Source organism: Harpia harpyja, chromosome Z (assembly GCF_026419915.1).
Source record: "Harpia harpyja isolate bHarHar1 chromosome Z, bHarHar1 primary haplotype, whole genome shotgun sequence".
Lineage (NCBI taxonomy): Eukaryota > Metazoa > Chordata > Aves > Accipitriformes > Accipitridae > Harpia > Harpia harpyja.
In genome coordinates, this window is record NC_068969.1 from 27,621,962 (window position 1) to 27,643,741 (window position 21,780).

A 21,780-nucleotide genomic window follows, 5' to 3' on the forward strand; every position below is an offset into this window, starting at 1 on the left:
GAGGCGGTGCGGCGCCTCGCCTGGGCCCGTGTGGCTGGAAGGCCCCAGCATCTCTCACCCTGTCGCAGCAGAATGAAGCTGTGCAAGGCACCGAGCGCCTCCGCAGCCGCGCAGCTGATCTCCTGGTCCTCCTCGGCACAGCACAGAGTGACGTGCCCCATCAGCTGCCCCAGGATTTCCACAGGCTCCTCTTTGAAGAGGAAGAAGTCGCTTTTTCTGAAGGGCACGGCCTGTGGGAGAGAGGAAGGAGCGGTAGCAGGGCCAAGCTGCAGCCGATGGGACGAAAGCCCTCGCCCCCGTGAGCGGGCCCCGGGCCGAGTGCCGCGTGAGCCAGAGCTCTGGAGGGCTCTGCCCTGCGCTGCGCCCCGTGGAGGCATGGCCTGCGGCAGCTGTGGCAGGGCAAGGAGCGTGCTGCCTCCCCACGCAGGGAGCCCTGGAAGGGTTTTGCCTTCCCTCCCCGTGAGCCCGTGGGACTGGGGTGCCTGCTGGAGACTTGAGACCCTGGCTCTGCTGGTCCTCCACACCCCCATTCAGCTGCGGGAGCCCTCCTTCCCCACCTGCGGGACTGCCCACCTCCGCAAAAGTGTGCAGCCATGCACCCTCTCCTCCTGCCGGGTCCTTCTGGCAGGCTGTCTCAAGGCCTGGCACCGTCCTTCCCGGGAAGGGAAGGGGAGGCAAAGCGAGGCAAGGCAAGGCAAGGGAAGGCAAGGCAAGGCGAGGCAAGGCGAGGCAAGGCAAGGCAAGGCAAGGCAAGGCAAGGCAAGGCAAGGGAGCACCTGCGGGGCTGCAGCAGGAGCCCCGGGGCCAGGGGGCCGGGAGCGGGCAGTGGCAGTGGGGAGGGGAAGGGCCTGAGCGCCCCGCAGGCCTTCCACGCTGAAGCAGCTGGGCAGCAGCCCAGGGGAAGGAGGGCTGCCGGAGCTGGGCCTGCAAAACGCTCCCACGGCCCGGGACGGAGCTGGCTCCCGAGAGAAAAGGCACGGGAGAGAGCAGCTCCCAGGGAGAGGGGCAAAGAGGCTGGCACACGGCTGAGCCTTACCGAATGCCCTGCCCTGCGGCCAGGCTTCCCTCGCAGGCAGCCCAGAGCTACCGGCTACTCTGGGGCACCGGGGAGGGGCGAGGGGTGCCAAGAGGTGGCCTGCGCCACAGGCCCCTTACCTCCAGCATCAAAGAGGACATCCAGATCTGGCTCAGGCGGACAACCCTCCCCACAGCCCTCTGGCGCCTAGCCACTTCCTGGGACGCCATGAAGGGCAGCAGGACCTGAGAAGGGAAAAGCTGTTGGCCTTGGGAAACGACGGCGGCTCCTGGAGCGGTGGCTCTGCCAAGCACCTGGCGGGGCTTCGGCAACGTGCTGCCAAGGCTTCCCCCGGGCAGGAGGAAGGCCTGGAACGCGGCGCGGCCGCCCCGCCACCTCAGGGACCGCTGCCGACCGTTGGTGACCTGCTGCGCTCAGGGAGGCAGCCGGATCCCCAGCCGCCTCTGTCCCCTTCCACGCGCTACCCCAAAAATAGCCGCGTGTCCCTTCTCCAGGAGGACGGGAACCTGCAGGGGGGCCTGCGCCAGGGAGGCCGGGCCACGGCCCCTGGGGAGGCCAGAAGAAGAGAGCTTCAGGGCTGGGCTCCCCTTGCACCGCGGCCACGTCCTGGCAGACCTCCGGCCTGCTGCTGTCTGGGGAGGAGAGCGTGAAGGGGGTGGGCAGCAAGGGCAGTGGCTCGGCGGTGCCAGCTGCCGGAGCAGGGGGCCTGGGAAGGACGCTCAAGACTCTTTCCGCTGCTTTGGCTCGGGGCTGGGGCACGCACGCTCCAGAAGGTCGCGTCGCTGCAGGGTAAGGCAAGCGAGAGAGCCCGCGAGCTCTGCTCTCGGCAAGCGCCTGACCTGCAGGATCCTCTCCGCTGTCACCTCGCTGGAGCTCAGCCAAGCGCCGTACGTCAGCACCTCCAGCACGCTGTCCAGAGTTCTCAGGATCTGTGAGGGGGCACAGCGGGTGAGGTGCTTGCACCGGCCCTTCTTCCTTGCAGGAAGCTGGCTCGAGTTGCTTGCAGCTGAAGCGGGCCTCAGCTGCCCGCCCTCTGATGCCCGGGACAGGCCTCCGGGTCTCCCTGCTCTTCCTTCTTCTCCTGTCGTCTTCCAGCAGCCAAAGCCAACTCGGAAGACGAGCACAGGGACTGACCGGCGGGCTCTCCGTAGCTCAGCCCACGCTCACCTCAGCATCGAGCGAAGCATGTTCGCTGTCCATCTGCTGCGCTGGAGGAAGATGGCAGATGCTGTGGATGCAGGGGCCGAGGTGCTGTGCCAGCAGGCCTTCCGTCTCTTCGCTGCAAGGAGAGAAGGTGCCGGGTGGACGCCGAGGCTTCCACGTCCGGCAAGGTGGCCGCAGCCATCGGGGCTGGCAGTCCCCAGGGTGGTACCCGTACGAGGCGGGGAAGGGACGCGTGGAGGCAATCTCCTCCCTCCCCTCTGCCGCTAAGCCGGGGACAGAGGGCAGTCCCGGCCGGCGGAGCCCGAACGCAGCCTCTCAAGCCGAGAGGCACCAGGGAGCCCCGGAGCACCCTCCGCCCTCCCACCTGGCCCACCGACGGGCCGAGCGCGAGGGAGAGCGCCGGCCCCAAGACAGTGCCGCCGGGGTCCTGCCAGGAGAGGGGATGCCTGGTGCCATCGGGCCCACGCCGTGGGGAGGCCCTGGCCCGGCCAGAGTCTGGGGTAGGTACCTCACGGCAGCGACGGCAAGCCCGGCTTGCTGCCACATCACGGCGTCTGTGCTGCGAGGGGCCTCCTTTCGCCGTAGCACCTGGGGAGGGAGAGCACGGCCGGGATGGGGCACGGGAGCTGCCGGTGCCCGGCCCCAGTCCGCAGCCGGCACCGGCACCCGGAGCGGTGGCCCCGTGGCAGGCAGGGCTGTCGCCACGGAGGCCTGTCTCGCCCTCTCCCTGTGCCCAGATGCCCGAGTGCTGGCTGCCCTTAGCGCCGGGCCGGTGCTCGGCCAGCTTTGCCCCCCTCCCTCAGCCCCACGGGGCGCTCCCTCACCTCTATTTTCTCCAGCAGCTCACGTGCTGACGAGGAACTGGGCCGGTACCTGCCCTGCAGCCAGGCTCCGCAGAGCGTGCGGATGGCGGCCAGAAACCTCCGCTTCGAGGCCTCTTCCTGACAGCGAGGGAGAAGAGAGACAGAGAGGGAGGGTGAGGGGGCAGAAGCACGGCCAGCAGGAGCAGGGGCTCAAGGGGCTGCAGGGATGGCGGCGGGGGCCGGCAGGGGAGCAGCTCTGCCCGGCCAGCAGCCCTCCGAGAGCCCGCGCGCAGGCAGCAGGCACGGCAGCACCCAGCTGGGAGCTGCCGGCAGAGCCTCGCTGCTGACAAAGTCTGCAGTTACCCTGCCGGTGCTGTGGAGAAAGGCCAAGAAGCAGTCGAGGGCTTCCTTCTCCTCGCCCTCCAGCTGGCAGCAGGAGGCGGTAGCAGCTGCACCTGATGAAGAACAAGAGCGGGGAGAGCTGTAGGCAGGGGCAGGAGGCAGAGGGAAGAGAGCTGCTCTCTCTCCGGCCCTGCGCCCGCTGCCCGGCACGCAGCGAGACTCGGGCCAGGGTGCCGATGCCCCTGGCGTCTCCCCCAGGACGCCGCTAGCAGCAGGGCAGGAAAGTTCCCAGCCCTGCAGCTGCGCTGCCTCCTGCCAGCCTGGCTGCCTCTCCCTGCCCTGCTCTGGGTCCTGAGGCAGGAGTTGGTCCCCCGGGGTCCTGTCGATGCTCACTTGTGGCGGGGATGCTGGAGCTCTCGTCCTCCTCCGCACGTGCGGCAGGGCTAGTGGAGCCCAAGTACTCGCTGTGCAGCTCACGCTGCCCAGGCCTTTCTGACCGCCGCCGCTCCTCTGCGGCCACCCTAGCCCTTTCACCCTCTGCCGCCCTGGGTGCACGGCTCCTGCGGGGGGAACGTCTGTGGGGAGACAGAGGGAGGGGCTGAGGGTGGGGAGGGGGCAGCCCACGGCGAGCGGCCCCATCCCAGCGCTGCCTGGCTGGAGCAGGCAGGTGGTGGGGCGGAGGAGCCGGGCAGGGACGGGGGGGATCTCCTGCAGCATGCCGTCTGCCAGCAGGCACCACCCCAGCCCTGGCGCCGGCTCTCCTGCCCCCAGCCCCTTCTGGAAGGGCCTCCCTGCTGGGCCCCAGCCCCTTGGGGTCCCTGTGGCGCTGGCCCCGCCCCAGCCCTGCATTCTTACCTGGTGGAGACGGCGGAACCTTGGGGAAACCCCCGGTGCGCCAGGGGCCGAAGGGAACCACGTGCTCTGTGCATAGAGCCTCTCGCACGAGCTGCGGGACTCATGTCCTGTCCTCGGCAGAGTCCCGGACGCTGTGGGGCTGCCGCGCCGGCGCTGGGCATCACTAGCTGCCGCAAGAGGAGGTCACAAAGGGCCCTATTACCCGCCAACCGGGGCAGGGCGTCCCCCCCGTGACACGGGCTCTCCCAGGGGAGTTGACCCGCCGCTGTCTCCGGCCGCAGCCTCCGGTCCCTCTGCGCGCCTCCCCTGCCACAGGCGGGACTCCCCAGCGCTGGCGCTCCCCCTTTGGATGGAGGCCTTGTGACGGTCTGACAAATTAGAGTCAATGTCTCAAACGTTCGTTCAAGAGCTTTGGTGGAGAAGGCGGTCTCTGTAAAAACGCCGGAGGTTTGGCAACAGGACAATGTGGCCGGAGGAGAGGGCCCTGCGGACCGCGCTTCTCCCGAGCCGCAATTCCTTGTCTTAAGGGACCAGGAGAAGGAGCACAGCATATGCGCCTGGAGGAGGGGGGCCCCACGGAGGATGGGACTGTGCTTCTAGCTTAAGCGGTCATGCCAGCAGGGAAAGAGAGGCAACGCCCCAATGAACCCCCTGCAAAGCTCACCGACTAATTCCAGAGAACGACAGGAACGGGAACTGCGCGTGTCGAGACCACCGACTAACACCCTATAAAAGAAGGGAGAACGAGTTCTCAGTGCGCTCCCTCGGGAACTGGATCTCTACGCTGGCTGGACCAGCGCTGGACCTGGGACTGGTGAAACCCTTTTCTTCTCTTTCTTTCTTCCTTCCTTCCTTCCTTTCTTCCCTTCTCTCTTTCTCTCTCTCCTTCTTTTTCTTCTCTCTTTTCCACAGTCCCTACGCCTCATCCTTTCAAACATAAACCGTTGACCGAGTCTGAGACTAGGAGCGGATCCAGCCGCCCCTGGGCTCCTCTTTGAGAAGGAGGCCAGAAAGCAAGGCGGTCTGCTCTGAACCTCGTGACTCAACGGGAGGGCTCTCCTTCTGACACAGTTTCACGTTCCTTTGTCCACTTCTTTTTCTACACCTCCCTTCTCTTTTCAAACAGCGGCTTAATGACATGATGCAAGGTTCATGTTGATGAGTTCACTTGTACTTGGGCAAGGTTAGCTCGGCTGAATCAATGTTGATTGTTGTTTGAACTCCCCTGGTGTTGTTTCACCTTAATTCTGACAAAGGAAATCCACAAACCTGAGACGCTCCAACTTTGGGACGCAACATCTTAGTTGGCGTCACGGACAGGATTTCCCTTGTTGGAAGGGAGTTTCTAACGGGATAGCAGACCTCCACCCGGAGAACGGGTGGGGAGGATCTGGGAAGGATCTCTCAACAATAAGTCGGGAGGGATGCGAGCAGTGGCAGGCATAGAGACCCGGGAAACATCTGTGTCTGACCGTTCCCCTGCTTTAGACAGCCTAACTGGGCCGTGTCCCTCAGAGTGTTCCCAGCGCTGCCAGGGAGTCTCTGAAGGCAGCGGTGGATCTCCGAGCTGCAAGTGTGCCCAGCTGGAAGAACTCTCCAAACAAGTAGCTCTGTCACAAGAGGAGCTCAACAGGCAGCGCAGCCTCTGGAAACGTGAGCGGGAGATCGATCCGTGGTATCGCGCGCTGTCCCAAGCTGAGCGACAGCCCTGCCTCGGGGCTTTACAAGGGGAAGGTTAGCCTGAATTCAGCCTCGAGCTGACTGACCCAACGTGTATGGAAGGGTTAAAAGATGGAATTTTGGTCCATGGATGAACACCGAGTAAGAAATAGATACCTAAAGACGCAGTCAGCACAGGGAACAGATAGTTTATTGCCTATTGTTTGAAATGCTGACCATAGGGATAAGAAAGTAGAGCAAGGTTAGGGGAGGTAGTACGTGCAATAATGGAGGAATACAAGGCACCACACGTAATTTTGCTTCCCTTGCAAAAGCCCTGCTATTGGTTAGAGCATAGTGGACGTGACTGATGGATTATGGTATTTTGCCACGTGCACAGAGCCCATGAACCAATAGAAGGGATGACTATGGCACGTGCAGCGTGCCTGGCCAGCGGGCGCATGTGCCATAGGCTTCCTATGTTGCAATCGAGGCATGTTTCAACACTCATTGGCCGCGAGTGTCGACACCCGTTCCTCTGCAAATGTATAAAATACCGGAGTTTTCCAAAGAGCAGTGGGCTGGTGTATGGCAGGGTCACCATTGCCTCCGTGGGGACACCCACGTAAAGCTGGCACCTACGGACTGCTGGACTGGGCTCGCGGCGCAAGACGGCACAAGAATGTACGGAATGTACGGATGGTTCATCTTCTTCTTCACAGTCCTTGGGTCGGTATGTTAATAGTTTTTTCGCTTTGTAAAACACCCGTAGCATAACACACGTGCGTAGTTAATAAAAAGCTTGCTTTTTCCCTTATAGTCAGTGTGTGTGTATTACCTTCTTGGGAATCCTCAAAACCACCCTAAAACACCCAAGTAACTCACAAGGCAAAGGAGACTGGACCCTTCCTTGTCTCTGCTGCGAGCAGAGGGAAGAACCTTCCCCTGAAGTGCCCCTGCGTAATAGATTCAGTGCTCTTGGGGCGGAGGATGAAGACCGCACGAGTAAGAGACAGGATCCAGGAGAAGCCGACCACACAGAGCTGATCCACCCATCCAGCCGCACGAGAACCCCTGCCACCAGAAAAGCACATCAAGTACGAGTAACTGGAGATTCCTTACCGAGGGGCACTCGGCAAGCACCCGCTTGCCGTCCAGACAACTTCTCCCGAGGGCTTTGCTGCCTAGCAGGGGCTCGCATTCGCAATGTCACCGAGGGGCTGCCGAGCCTGGTGAACCCCACGGATTGTCATCCGCTCCTACTTTTCCAGGTAGGGTGCAGCAACGCTGCGACGAGGCAACTTGGAACAAAACAAGACTGTATGTGCCTTGGAGCAATGTGAAAGTGAGCTGGAGCACAGGTGGTGTTTTCACCTGTCCTCCCAGTGAAAGGAATGGGTTTAGGAAGGAAGAGATGAAGCGAAAAGGTGAATGCCTGGCTGTGTGGCTGATGCCATACTCAAGGTTTTGGCTTCTATGACAATGGATCTGCCTTTGAGAAGCTGGGTCTGTTGGGAGCTGATGGGATTCACCTGACCGAGTGGGGCAAGAGGGTCTTTGCCAACAAGCTGGCCAGACTGATAAGGAGAGCTTTAAACTAGAGTTAGCAGGGGAAGGGGATGGAGTTTTGAGCGACAGAGGAGCCGGGTGCTGCTGATGGATTAGGAGGCAGCAGGGGAACACCTGTGAGGCGCCTCCGAGGAATTAGGGCACGCTCCTCTAGGAAGGTGACATGGTCAACAGCCCATCAGAAGTGCCTCTGCACTGACGCACGCAGCACGGGTAACAAACAGGAGGAGCTGGAAGCCGTGCTGCAGATAACAAGCTACAATCTAGTCGCCGTCACTGAAACGTGCTGAGAGGAATCACACGACTGGAGCATTGCAGACGATGGCTATAAAGTGTTCAGAAGGGACGGGCAAGGAAGGAGAGGTGGGAGAGTTGCCCTCGATATAAAAAGTGGATTGACTACACAGAGCTGCCAAGCAGCGTGGGGCCAAGCACATCCTCCAGAGAAGGCCAGGGCCTCTCCAAGACCTCTCAGGGGCACACATGGGCAAAGCAGGCCCACCGGAGAAGCCCAGAGCCTCTCACAGCCCTCGGAAGGGCACTCATGGGGCCAAGCAGACCTTCCAAGGAAGGCCAGTGCCTGTCCAGGTCGTCGCAGAGGCACACGTGGGGCCAAGTAGCCCCTGCCGAAAAGCCCAGGGCCTCTCACAGCCCTAGCAGGAGCAGGTGTGGGGCGAAGCAGACCCTGCAGAGAAGCCCAGGGTTTCTCAAATCCCTCATAAGGGCACGCATGGGGCTAAGCAGACCCTCCAGAAAAGCCCAGGATTTCTCCAAACCCTGTCAGGGGCACACGTAGGGAGAAGCAAACCCTCCACAGAAGGCCAGGGCCTTCCACAGCCCTCGGAGGGGCACGCGTGGGGCCAAGCAGACCCTCCAGAAAAGCCCAGGGTCCCTCCAAACCCTGTCAGGGGCACACGCAGGGAGGAGCAGACCCTCCACAGAAGCCCAGGGCCTCTCACAGCCCTCACAGGCATAAACCTTGAGCGAAGCAGATCCTCCAAAAATTTCAGGGCCTCTCCAACCCCTCTCAGGGGCACACGTGGGGCCAAGCAGACCCTCCAGAGTAGCCCAGGGTTTCTCAAATCCCTCGTCAGGGTACGAGTCAGGGCAAGTAGACCCTCCAGAGAAGCCCAGGGTCTCTCGCAGCCCTTGGAGGTGCACTCATGGGGCCAGGCAGACCCTCTAGAGAAGCTTGGCGGTGCCAGGGGCGGCAGCAGGCCTTTGCCCTGGGACGCAGTGAGTCTTCCCCGAGCACGTCGTCCCGCTGCGTTACCTCCTCCTCGTCCATGCAAAGCTCACCACCCCGGCCTTCGCCGGGACCACCACCGCAGCGGTTCCAGCTGTGCGGCACAGCCAGGGCCCGCGCATCAGCCAGGCTGCCGTCCAGGCTGGGAGCGCCTGCGCGGCGCGGCAGGCGTCGGGAATGAAGCAGCAGCCCTTGGAGCAGGTGGCCTTCCTCGGCGGGCACTGCTGCGGTCTCGGCATCCAGCACCTGGCAGAGTTCTGGGATGGAGCGCTCGCGTAATCCTTGACACGCAAAAGTTTTTGGGAGTACCTCTGGTTATTTCGTAGGTGGGAAACGGCTCTGTTTTCACACCTCGGGGGAGCGAGCACTGCACCTACAAAGGTCTGTGACTGAAACCCTTTGTTTTTCCCCTGCTTAGAGTGCTTGCAGCAACACAGTTGAGCCGACAGCTGCACGAATGGCCTTCCCGTTGTGACGGAAAAGGACTTAACTGCAAGGTTCAAGCAAACGACTTGAACTTCACTCACAGACTTAACTGCAAGGTTCAAACAAACAACTTATTTGAACTTCACTTACAGACTTAACACGCCACTATTACAGGTTTATACAGATACAATGGAGGAATGCACTACTGCAATTTTTTAAGGCAGGAGTAGTACATTATTACAACCACAAGCAATTCACAACCACAAACGCATTTACAAACTTAAAGCATGAACAATATTCACTTACCCCTGCAGGTAACGGCTCTCAATCCCAGGGAAGTTACCTTGACCGGCGTCCCGATCAAGGGGGTGGGAGGGGGGGGTGTATGTGTGTTTCCTTCGCAAGCCAACTGCATAGTTGGAGAAGTGACTCCCCCCATTTCCAACCTGAATCTTAGAGTTTTAATCCCCCGACTTGTGGAATGGTGTGTATAACCATGTCTGAGTGGATTATGATAGATGCCTAAATGGATTATGTGTATCTGAGTGGAGTTTCCCCTTTCCTTCATTGGTCTGTGATTGTTTGAATACACAAGGTTGTCATTTGAAACTGAAGCTGAAACCCTCCGGTACTGGGGGTTTTTTGCCTTGCTTCCTCAGCAACTGAATAGTGGTTGGATTGAGACTCAGGGCATACTGTTTGTTAAGGGATTTCAAGGCTCAGTTCAGGTTTTGGTTCTTTGAATGGTGCGGCCACTGCCCTGTTTACTTTAGGGTTTATCAGACAACCCAGGGCTAAGCTGTCTACACAGCTCCCCGTGAGTCGTCTCTGCAGAGAGACAGGGCCTCAAGGCAACCCAAGGCTGGGTCGCTTTTGTAACCCCCCCGCCCCCCATGAGTCGCCTGTGTGCACTAGACATGGTGAAACTCGTTTGTGAACTATGAGCTGGACAATCCACACCCCCATGTTTCGACGAACCAGCCTTCCAAGCCAGGTTTTCAATTAAGGTGAGGAGGGAACCAAAGCACCTCGCACTGTCCAATACCCCAGTTGTAGGTGGATACTTTTAATGGTGTGCTGTTGATTGATGACCATTGAAAGGAGAAAGCAAAAGGAGAACGGAATATCCAGGCAGTTGCTGTTAATGGGAATGGTGATCTGAACGTTACCGCAGGTCTTTTATGGGAGTGTGTGGTGCTGCTGCTGGTGGTCTTGGCACAAGGTTGAAAAGGAATGAATAAAATAATGCGTGTGGCTTCCTGCTTCTCAGCAGAGGTGCAAGAATGATCAGCACAATGTGTGTCTATAATCTTTATTTTACTCACAAAATGCTTTCCATGTTGATCTTATATTTTAAGATTAATGATGAAATACATATGAATAAGTACACGATTCATGTGTATTAACTTACTTGTCAGATAAGCAGGAGTGTCTCTGTGAAAAAAAAACCCAAACTTTGGAGCTCAACAAAAATCTCGGCACGAAAGTGCCATATATGTAATAGCAACAAATATTGTTTGCCATTATAAATATGTATGCATATAGAGGGTGAACTACATTTTGTACATTTGATCTTACTTTGGGTGTAAGAGATTCTTCATAATTTCTTCTGTACTACTAGTTGCTAGTTTGCAAGGAAACTAAGCCTTATAGCTGAGGGAACAGCACCACCACCACCCCCGCCCGGTACTTTTCAGATATGAAACACTTTGAAAGTTGGTATAAGAAATCAATTCTTTTGTAGAGAAATGGATAAAATAATGAATAAGGAGTGGGTGCCAGTGTTACAGTTCAGTGTGGCTAAACAGGTTCCAGGTCTAAGTTAGTTAGCTAAGGCCCTCTGTAACCAAGAGGCGAAAATGGATACCTCCACCACACGACCCATTTTATGCTTAACTAGATATCTGCGGTACCTGATTCACGATCTGGAGAAGTTCACTTCTCTCGTGTAAGAACGTCTGCTGAGATTTATACCGCTTCTACTCAGCTGAAGTTGTGTGAGATTAATTCAGTCAGTGCGCTGGCAGACACTGAGGATAACTGAAGCAGTGAACAGTATTTTTGTTTTTCTAGTTTTGCCAATGTAGAACTAAGTAATGCTTACGAATGAAACTGCCTGTATATACACATGTGTATTGGCTTTGTGTGGCAAGGTTTTGCTAGCAGGGGCGGTTACAGGGGTGGATTCTGTAAGAAGCTGCTGGAAGCTTCCCCTATGTCCGACAGAGCCAACACCAGCCGGCTCTAAGATGGACCCACTGCCAGCCAAGGCCGAGCCCATCAGCGGTAGTGGTAATGCCTCTGTGATAACATTTTTAAGAAGGAAAAAAAGGTTGCGGGACAGACACAGAAACAGCAACCAGAGAGAGAGTGAGAACATGTAAGAGAAACAGCCCCGCAGACGCCCAGGTCAGTGCAGAAGGAGGGGGAGGAGATGCTCCAGGCGCCGGAGCAGAGATTCCCCTGTAGCCCGTGGGGAAGACCATGGTGAGGCAGGTTGTCCCCCTGCAGCCCATGGAGGTCCACGCTGGAGCAGATCTCCACCTGCAGCCCATGGAGGACCCCACAGTGGAGCAGGTGGGTGCCCGAAGGAGGCTGTGACCCCGTGGGAAGCCCGCGCTGGAGCAGGCTCCTGGCAGGACCTGCGGATCTGTGGAGAGAGGAGCCCACGGAGCAGGTTTTTTGGCAGGACTTGTGACCCCTGTGGGGGACCCACGCTGGAGCAGTGTGCTCCTGAAGGACTGCACGCCGTGGAAAAGACCCATGCTGGAGCGGTTTGTGAAGAACTGCAGCCCGTGGGAAGGACCCACGTTGGAGAAGTTCATGGAGGACTGTCTCCCATGTGAGGGACCCCACGCTGGAGCAGGGGAAGAGTGTGATGAGTCCTGCCCCTGAGGAGGATGAAGCGGCAGAAAATAACGTGTGATGAACTGACCGTAAACCCCATTCCCCGTCCCCCTGCGCCGCTGGGGGGTTTGGTAGAGAATCCGGGAGTGAAGCTGTGCCCAGGAAGAAGGGAGGGGTGGAGGGAAGGTGTTCTGAGATTTGGTTTTATTTCTCATTACCCTACTCTGGTTGCTTGGTAAGAAATTGAGTTAATTTTCCCCAAGCTGAGTCTGTTTTGCCCGTGACGGTAATCGGTGAGTGATCTCTCCTGTCCTTATCTCGACCCACAAGCCCTTTGTTATATTTTCTCTCCCCTGTCCAGCTGAGGAGGGGGGAGTGATAGAAGAGCTTTGGTGGGCACCTGGTGTTCAGCCAGGGTCAACCCGCCACAACATGTGTGTGTTTTTGTTCTCTGTGTGGGGAAGAATAGCCACGGGGATGACTCATTTCCAATGTATCTTTGAAATGTAATGTAGTCTCTTTAAAATGTAGTCTCTTTAAAAGGTAGTCCCTTTAAACTGAGGAGAAACACAACAATTGGTGGCGCCAAGGTCCTCACAGGTGGTGCTACTGGGTGATGAGCTGTGCCTGTTCTTTAGGTGAAGTCTGTGAATATAATGCCCCGGCTTGTTAAGGACCATTTTGATACCACCGTCAAGATGACTACGTACCTTGTGGCCTTTATTGTTTCAGATTTTAAATCCATCAGCAAAATAACCGGTCATGGAGCTAAGGTAACTGTGTCTCATTTTGTAAGAGCTTTTTTGTGTTTAAGTCTGTGTGAATACATAATGGTTTCCTTTTCAGTTAAATCATTGGATTTATGTATCTCGATGTTTTACAGGAATGAAAGGAGAGAATTAAATTGGTTTTGTAATTGGATGATGAGTTTGCACACTGAGCTTTGTTAGTTGCAGAAGATTTTGGTAACGGGCTTGCTTTTTGTATCGTTATATGCATTGGTAACATAGTTTGTTTCATGTAAGATTATATAATCAAGGGCAAATGAAATACAGTTTTCATGGAGAATCAGCACTAAAATAAACCTGTGTCAGTTGAACGACTCTAACGTGGTAGGGGTGGAAATTGTAGAAGTCTTTGTAGGGGCATAGTGGTTCTGGTGGGCAAGTTTTAAAACTTGTGTTCCTAATTCTGATAATATTTTTATGCAAATGTTTTAGTAACTGGTGTATGAGAACTGTTAAGTGTGTGCTCTAGGGTCCCTTTTTGTGGTCATTTAAGTAACTGGGATGAAGAACAACTTCTGTCAGCTTTTGATGCTGGTATTGGAAGCGCTGCCTTCTTGTCTGCTGTAGATTTCCATGTCCACGGTGCCAGACAAGATCAACCAAGCTGACTATGCGTTGGATGCGGCAGTGAAACTTTTAGACTTGTACGAGGATTACTTCAGCATTCCATATCCTCTACCTAAGCAAGATAAGTGTTAAATAACTTAATGTATTTGAGAACATTATTAAGCATAGAGAGTAAAATAGCAGTAAAAATCAGTAATTTAGAGTGTTAAGACTGGGCAAAGTTTGGCTCACAGACTTTTAAACTGGCTGCTTCACAGAACTTAAGGACAGATTGAAAAGCTTCACTGAGAACTTCAAATCCTTGTGCTCTGTCTGGAGATTTTTTTAAAGTATGCTTTTGTGATTACATTTAAGAGAGCCCTTAGAAGTGTGTGTGATACATGTGCCTGTGTGGGAGCAATCAGGAAGTGGGATGAGCGAGCTCTTTATGGATTAAAATGATACTAGTACTATTTTAATGTTTTTTCTAGGTTTAGCAGCTATTCCTGACTGTCGGTCTGGTGCTATGGAAAACTGGGGATGGCCCACATACCAGGAATCTGTGTTGTTGTACAACCCTGAAAAGTCCTCAGCATCTTCTAAACTTTGGATTAGTAGTATGGTAATAGCCCATGAGCTGGTTCGTCAGGCGGGATCTGGGGAAGAATAAGGAGTTTGAATGGGCATGAGGAGGGGTCAGGGACGATGGATTCTGTGTGGGTAGGGGGATCTTGGAGCTATAAGCTGAAAATAGTTGCTTTGGCTTGAAGGTGCTCTTCTGTGAATCATGAGGACTGTTTCTGGTGAAGGAGTCCCGGCAGGCTGCATAGACGCGGAGGGCTGTAAACGTAAATGTGTTCAGTTCAGCGGCTGCAATGCTGCGGGGCCTTTGCACCACTGTCAGCCCTTGAAATTAATTGCAGGCCACCAAAATAGGCACATAAAAGTTTGGAAAGGTTAGCTGTTTCGTATGTGGCTCTCCTGCCAAAAGTGGTTTCTTTACAAGGTTTCTTGGAACGTGAGTGGAAGCCAGTGTTTTAGCGTATTACCATTAAAATGAGAAATGCAGTGGGAAGACGCCAGAGCAAGCTGTATCACTACAAAAAGTTCCTTAGAGGTCAATAGCATACTATAAATGCAGTTTCTTACAGGTCAGTAGCAGCTTTTAGGATAAATTGTGTATTTAATTTCAGAAGCTCTTCCCCCCTCCCTCCCGCAGGGGTTTGGCAACCTCGTTACCACGGAGCGGTGGCATGATCTGTGGTTAAATGTAGGGTTTGCAAAGTTTATGGAGTTCGTGTCAGTCAGCATTACCCATTGAGAACTGAGAGTTGTAAGCAGCAGTTATGGTATTTTTATTTTGTAACTGCCTTCTAAATCCACTAGTTAAGGATAAAGACCAAGCAGATTTTTGCTGTGAACTACTTTTAAATTTCTGTTTGTGAGGATTATCTGATGTTAACTCTGAAGAGTAGGGATGTTGATTTGCCTACATGTACATGTTTTCAGGAACTTATGATGGAATTTAATGATTGCAGTGAAAGTGTATTCTTTTTTCAAAGACATTTAGACTTCCAAAAGTGTAACGAAATTATTTTATCTTATTTCATCAAATAGGGTGAGAGTTGAAAAGACGAAAATCCTTCCACTAGCTTTATCAGAGGTCCGATACATGAAATTTTCTACCAAAGTGAGAAGAACAATGCATCTGGGCAGAATTTTGCCATAGCACTGCAGTGGCATGATAATAGGGAAATTCACCATTTGGGGGGGGGGGGGGGGGGGGGGGGGAGTAATTTGTTTTGTGGTTACTGACCACTCTGTCGGAATGTGCAGGTGTCTTTAAGTCTCACTAGCTCAACTAATTTTAGAATCACAGAATGATAGAATGGAATCACAGAATGGTTTGGGTTGGAAGGGACCTTTAAAGGTCATCTTGTCCAATGCCCCTCCGCAATGAGCAGGGACATCTTCAACTAGATCAGCTATTTAAGTTAGTTTAGAACACTGGGACTTATTTGGCTGTATTATTGTTGGGGGGGGGATTATGCTCTGGAATAAAAGAAAGATATGGTTTGCTTTCTTTGTATGATTTAAAGATCACGTGGAATGGACTGAAAAGTGAATGAATAGGGGTTCAGTGGTCACTGAGCAAAATGTAGTAGTAATATTTGGTTTTGCCTCCTATTAGGAAGACTATTTCTTAAGGAGATGTTTTTATGCCATGGCAGTGGATGCATTAAATTCCTCACAACCTCTGTCTACTCCTGTGGAAGGTCCAGCTCAAATTTTAGAGATGTTTGATAATGTTTCTTATGAGAAGGTAAAATACAAAACTGTTACTGATTTCAGTTGTACTGCTTGTACTATACAGTTGTATTTTACTGATTTCGACCCTACATAGAATACCTGGCACACGGTATTAATGGGTTTATGACTTGAATAGTTCCTTGTCCAAAACACCTGGGTGGATTCAAATGGCAGTTGCCTTTTCGATTTCTAAAATGAGGAAGCCTTTACTTCTTCTATCTGTTCTGTAACAACTTAGTCTTAAACCATTCTGGGGGGCTCTTAACCCAAGGAGCATTTTTCACTGGAGCATTATACGGTGCTGGCTTGTATAGTAATTAGAAAAATAATAGCGTAACTTACTCAATCAGTGATATTTTTAAGAGTGACGATCACACAAACCCAAAGAAGTACTGTTTCAATATACATAAAACCCAATTACTTTTTAATCAGAGACACATACAAAAGTGTACCGTTATGCAGATGAGTGGCACGCTGAAATTCTTCTGAAGCAAGCCTCTTGCTAGCGAAGGAGTAGTTTTGTAAACACTTTGTCACTCTTTTTCTCAGGGATCTTGTATATTAAATATGCTGAGGGACTACCTGACTGCTGATGTGTTTAAAGCTGGACTTGTGCAGTACCTGCAGAAATACAGCTATTGAAATACAAAAAATGAAGATCTGTGGAACAGCATGATGAATGCAAGTATTCTTCATTTTCTTATTTGTGTTTTTAGATTTCATCACTTCTCGTGAATGATGTGTCTCTCTAATATATTCCTGAAGACTGCGACCAGTACTTACGATTATGACATCAAAGAAAGATGACCAAAACTTTTTTTTCCCTTTCAGATTTGCCCTACAGGAGGTACTAACAAAAATGAACCACAAGGTGATGGCTGTTGCAGAAGAAGCCAACAGTCATCTTCATATGCAGTAAGCATCTAGTTTTTTATCCGTCAGTATTTAGGAATTTGACACGTATCTGTGCCCTCACGTTTATTCTGTGCTGTGGCATTGATACATGCACCTTCCAAAAGCATTCTTTGCCACTTAAGCATGGTTCTGGGGAGAGTGTAAGTTTCTTCAGTTCCATTGGAAATCTGTATTTTTCTGTGATTGGACAGAAATTCTGCTCCTGTGCCCAGGGCTGACTGAAAAACAGCAGTACTTCAGGAGTTGCCATTAACTCCATGAAAGTGTGCACAAGAAAACCAGATGGAGACGTCATGATATCCAGTCCAAACATACCTCTATAGAGCTTACAAATACCCAGCAGCTTGTACAGAGTTCTTACACACCCATTTCTGAGGCAAGGGGAGTCAAAAGAATCTCAGTAGACATAATAAGGGGGGATGAAGGATGATGTTTAGCGCTTACATTGTCGAAATTAGCTGAGGCAAAGACAGTCTTTGATAAGAAGAGCTAGTCCCAAGGACCAGCCAATGAGGTAAAGACAGCTCCCGATAAGAAGCAGGAGCAGGCCCCAAGAGCCAGCTAAGACTGGTCTTGCGGCTTGGGTGAATAGCAAGAAATGGCTGAGCCTGCGCAAGAAAAAAGGTTACTAGCGGTGACGAAGAGGAGTCATCTATCTTCATCTCTGCGACCACCAGACGACCACCATAAAGAGGCACTGCGTGAGCGCAGTTGAGAGGAGACTATGGAAATGACCTCTCGGAGCTAATTTTAATAGGAAGCGGGGATAGGTCATGCATATGTATAGGCGTATTGTGAATATGTAACACTTGACTGTATAAACTTGAGACAAACTGCCGAGTCGGGCGCGCACGACTTGGGTGGGACTACCCCCCGTGCGGCCCAACGCTGAATGAACATACCTACTTTACGATCTCACTGATTGCGGAGTCTGTTTTCTGCACGTCATTTCTGTTTCACTGTCAGTGTACTCCCGTCTTCCACTTCTTACTTGTCTGCTTTTTCCCTTGCTACTAAAAACAAGCACTGGACTAAAGGAGAAACTCTTGATGTGAGGGCAACGATGGGCACTTGGACACTGCAGAAAGGTTTTCCCCTGCTAACTCTCACAGTGAGAGGGAAGAATGTCCACCTGCAGCAAGAGTACTACGTGACAGGGGTAGATTCTCCTTCATCCACAGGGTAAACAAAATGGGGAAATCTCAGCACGCAAACGGAAGTACTCTCGAATGGCAGACAGTGATGTATGCTAAGAGCTTTTACTGTTGTTTCTTAAGGAACGCTCCCTGAGCTGTTTGGTTGTGAGTCTGTCCCTGTGTAGCTCAGGATCAGCAGCACTCGTAGGCGTCGTTGGACCCTGCGTGCCTGGCCGAGGTGCCAGCAGCTGCAGAGCTGCAGTGCCTGGGCTTCTGGGTGAGCCTGTGCTGGAGACGTGCTAGTGGAACTAGGCTGGAAAGTTCATATTGTGGCGGCTTCAGTGTCAGCGATCTGCCAGGCAAACTAAATGAAAGGTAGCGAGATGCACCTGGCACTGCACTGAAGTCAGAAGTGCGAGCGCAGCCTGTTGCTGCTACTGTGTGGGCAAAAGATTTTACTCGGTGGTTAGACTGGGACAAGTTGGAGAAACTTTTGCAAAGTTCTTCCATTAAACAAAGCACTTCTGTTTTGCAGTAGGTACCTGTGGCACATTCCACTAACCTCCACTACCAGTAAATCTGACACTGTTCAGAGATTTTTGATGACAACTAAAGCAGGTAATTTCTTTGACTAATTAGGCGATTAATTTATTCAAAGTTTGTTTGCAAGCCTTTTAGTTTTGCAGGTTTTTTTTCAGAATGCGGAACTGGAACAACTAGTCCCAGAGAAGCAAATACTTGTCAGCTCAATAATATCACTATAACGATCTCTTAATATTTTCAGAAACCGTGCTGCTGTGTTCTTTAAATCACTGAAATGAGAGTAACAGTATTACTGGGTATAGTACTAGGATGTGTTTGAATCACTAAGAAAAAAAGGAGTTACCCTTTTGTTTCCAGACGTTATTATCCTTCCGGAAGAGGTGGAGTGGGTTAAATTCAGGGGGGACATGAATGGGAATGGTGCACTATGAAGATGATGGGTGGGATCATCTGATCAACCTTTTGAAAGAGAACTATACAGTGATTAGCAGCAAAGACAGAGCAAGTCTCATTAACAGTGTATCCAGGTCGTGAGGTAAGGCCTTCTGTCCAAGTCTGAAAAACATACTAATTCTGTATTTGTGAGTATATACCACTGAAGAAGGAAGTGTTGATAATGTATATAGTATTCATTAAATCTGTTAAATAGACTGAGAGCATATTCTTTTCTTGCTTACAGCAGTGTAAACCCAGGATTTCTCTTGGTTACAGTGGACTTATCTAAGCCGGCTAAGTGAAACGTGTCGTCTTCAGTAAAGACATGTTAATGGAAGGATGCCAGTGTGAAGTGATGGACTAGGATAATGTTTTTGCACCTGGAAAGGTGCTGCTGCCGTTTCTCAGTTAGAAACAAGGCTATTACAGTCATAAAGATGTGACGCAATGGTGATTAGAGCTCAGCGCAACGACATGCTTTGTTGCCCATAATCTCACGGTCACAGTGGAGTACGTAGCACGCACAGCGTGCGGCGTCTGCGCTGGAGGAAGAAGCGATCGCTGCTACCAACTCCCAACTACGTTTTCAGAGCTCTGCCCCCCGAAATACACACTTGAAGCGTGACCTGTAGATTCTGCAATAACAGTTAATCCACACTCGCGTAAACACTAGAGCGGTTAGACAGACCGCACGCACCCGTTTGCGTTCACAGACCAAGCCTACCTGTTCCAATTGTTTCGTGCAATTCGTAGTACTTGAGAATTTCCCCACAGTCACCTGCAGACATTCCGAGAGGAACAGGGATCTGGCGATTCTTCTCAGCACCTGCAAGGAGAAAGCGGGAGCAGGCGTTCGCGCGTTTCCACTCCCAGCATGAGCGGCGGAACGCGCCTGGGGCAGCTCCGGTGGCCCGGGGAGGTGCCGCTTGCTACAACCCCAGCAGCAAACTCACTAAACGAACAACTCGGAAGGCCCAGAGGCCGAAGGCACGAAACGCCAGCGCCGTTCACCGGAGCTCCGCGGCGGGGGCCCTCCGGCGGCCGGGGCGGCCCGGCGAGACGCGTAGAGCGGGCACTGCCTGTCAGGGCACCGGCGAGAGGCCGCTGCTGCCGAGGAGGAGCGGGCACCGGGAGAGAGCAGCGCTCACCAGCTGGGCGGCCGCCGCCTGCGCGGCCGTTAGCGTTCAAATCTCCCCGCTTCCGGCCGGGGCCCCCCCCCCGCGGGGCCAATCAGCGCTCAGCGCTTGACCGGAGCTAGGCGGGGACGCGGCGTGCATGACGGGAGGGAGGTCGAGACGGAGGGGAGGTGGTGTGAGCGCCGCCATGGCGGGAGGGTCTCCGCTGCCATCTCGTTGCCGACGGGGACGGCCTCGGCCGCGCCCGGCCCCGACAGAGACGGGGAGCAGCGCCCGCTCCCATCGGGAAGCCCGCTCCCCCGTACCGACGGCGGGGACTGGCGTGGGCTCCGCGCCGCCGGGTCTGCTGCCACGCACAGGATGGCCGCCCGGCCCGCCGCCCCGGGGAGACTACGTCTCCCAGCATGCTCCGCGGGTCCGGCCTTCCGTGACGGGAGGGCCCTTCCGCCGCCAGGCCCGGCCCGGCCCCCGGCCGCGCTGCAGGCCCCGCTCCGCCTCGGAGCAGCCCGGGGCAGGTGAAGGAAGCGAACAGAAACACGGGGTTTGCTCTCTTCAGGCAGGGGCTGGCGGTCTGCCTTTGCTGCGGCCGGCCGTTCCCCTGCCAGGCCGTTCGCCTCACAGCATACCAGAGGCCTCGGCCTACAGCCACAAGCAAAACCAGGAAAACGGGGCGGGGGGGGAAGGTTGGTGAACGTCTTAGTTCTGTAACCTGTCTCTCCTTTGGAATCCTCCCAGACAGGTTAAACCTTTCCTGAATGAAGACCCTGTCCTGCTTTCAGCTGGGGTAGAGTTAATTGTCTTCCTAGTAGCTGGTACAGTGCTATGTTTTCGCGCTAGGTATGAGAAGAATGCTGATAACACACTGATCTCTCCACTTGTTGCTAAGTCATGTTTAGTCTGAAGTCAGGGATTTTTCAGCTTCTGATGCCCAGCCAGCAAGAAGGCTGGAGGGGCACGAGAAGTTGGGGGGGGCCACAGCCAGGGCACCTGACCCAAACTGGCCACAGGGCTATTCCAGACCATGTGACCTCATGCCCAGTACATAAACTGGGGGGAGTGGGGGTGGGGGGATCGCCACTCAGGGTCTAACTGGGTGTCTGTTAGCGGGTGGTGAGCAATTGCATTGTGCATCACTTGTGTATTCCAGCCCTTTTAGGATTACTGTTGTCATTTTATTAGTGTTATCATTATCATTATTGTTTCTTCTTTTCTGTTCTATTAAACTGTTCTTATCTCAACCCACGAATTTTACTTTTTTTTTTCCAATTCTTTCCCCCATCTCACTGGGGGGGGGGGAAGTGAGTGAGCGGCTGCGTGGTCCTTAGTTGCTGGCTGGGGTTAAACCACGACAGACCCTCATTTTTGAGAGTAAGGTTTGATTCTCTCCTGAATAAAAAAGAGGAAGAAGGATGTTTTGGGGAGAGAGAATGGAGCCCTTCCTTGCGGGCAAGACAAGTGGTGTCTTTTCTAGATGGGGTGTCACCTTCTGTTCTTCATCAGCCAATTAACGGTTCCTTGCGTCCCCATTCATACAGTCACCCACATCAAAAACCATTGACTAATTTCACTCCTGTATTTTCCGTCATCTCCTACATGGCTATCGCAGGTGGAAGACACTGAACGGGAGAGGTGAGTGTGGCTCATTACCGGTGTTGACTGACAGAAGGCAGAAGACCTTGGTGCTGAGGGTTAACCCCGGCAGGCTGCGAAGCTCCAGGCAGCAGCTGGCTTGGATTGGGGGAAGAGGAAAGGGAGGGTAAAAGCAAGCAGCCTGGTGAGTCAGGATGAAAACAGTTTCACAAGCAAAGGAGAAGTGGAAGAAGAGAGAAAGAAAAGAAAACAAAGCAAGTAATGCAAAGGCAAGAGGCAAGCACCTACCACCACCCGTGGGGTAGACCTGTGCCCAACCACTTGCCAAGCAAAAGCTGGCTAACCTCCCGAAAACCCCTCCCCTCCCTTTTGACTGCTGAGGGCGGCGTGATGTGGCACGGAATATCTCTTTGGGTAGCTGGGGTCGTCTGCCC

At 53.5% G+C, this 21,780-nt stretch overlaps 1 protein-coding gene across 1 annotated transcript; it reads left to right on the forward strand.

Annotated features, from left to right (window-relative positions):
* The first annotated feature begins 5,624 nt into the window (after positions 1-5,624).
* LOC128136640 (endoplasmic reticulum aminopeptidase 1-like) lies at positions 5,625-18,719 on the forward strand. Its single transcript, XM_052776561.1, is given in 17 exon segments — positions 5,625-5,934; positions 6,582-6,592; positions 6,789-6,962; positions 8,723-8,875; positions 9,093-9,139; positions 10,062-10,152; positions 12,586-12,720; positions 13,303-13,429; positions 13,779-13,930; positions 14,501-14,614; positions 15,473-15,604; positions 16,141-16,272; positions 16,423-16,506; positions 17,531-17,688; positions 18,181-18,260; positions 18,543-18,600; positions 18,602-18,719. Coding segments are annotated over 17 exon segments (2,076 nt in total).
* Positions 18,720-21,780: the final 3,061 nt, after the last annotated feature.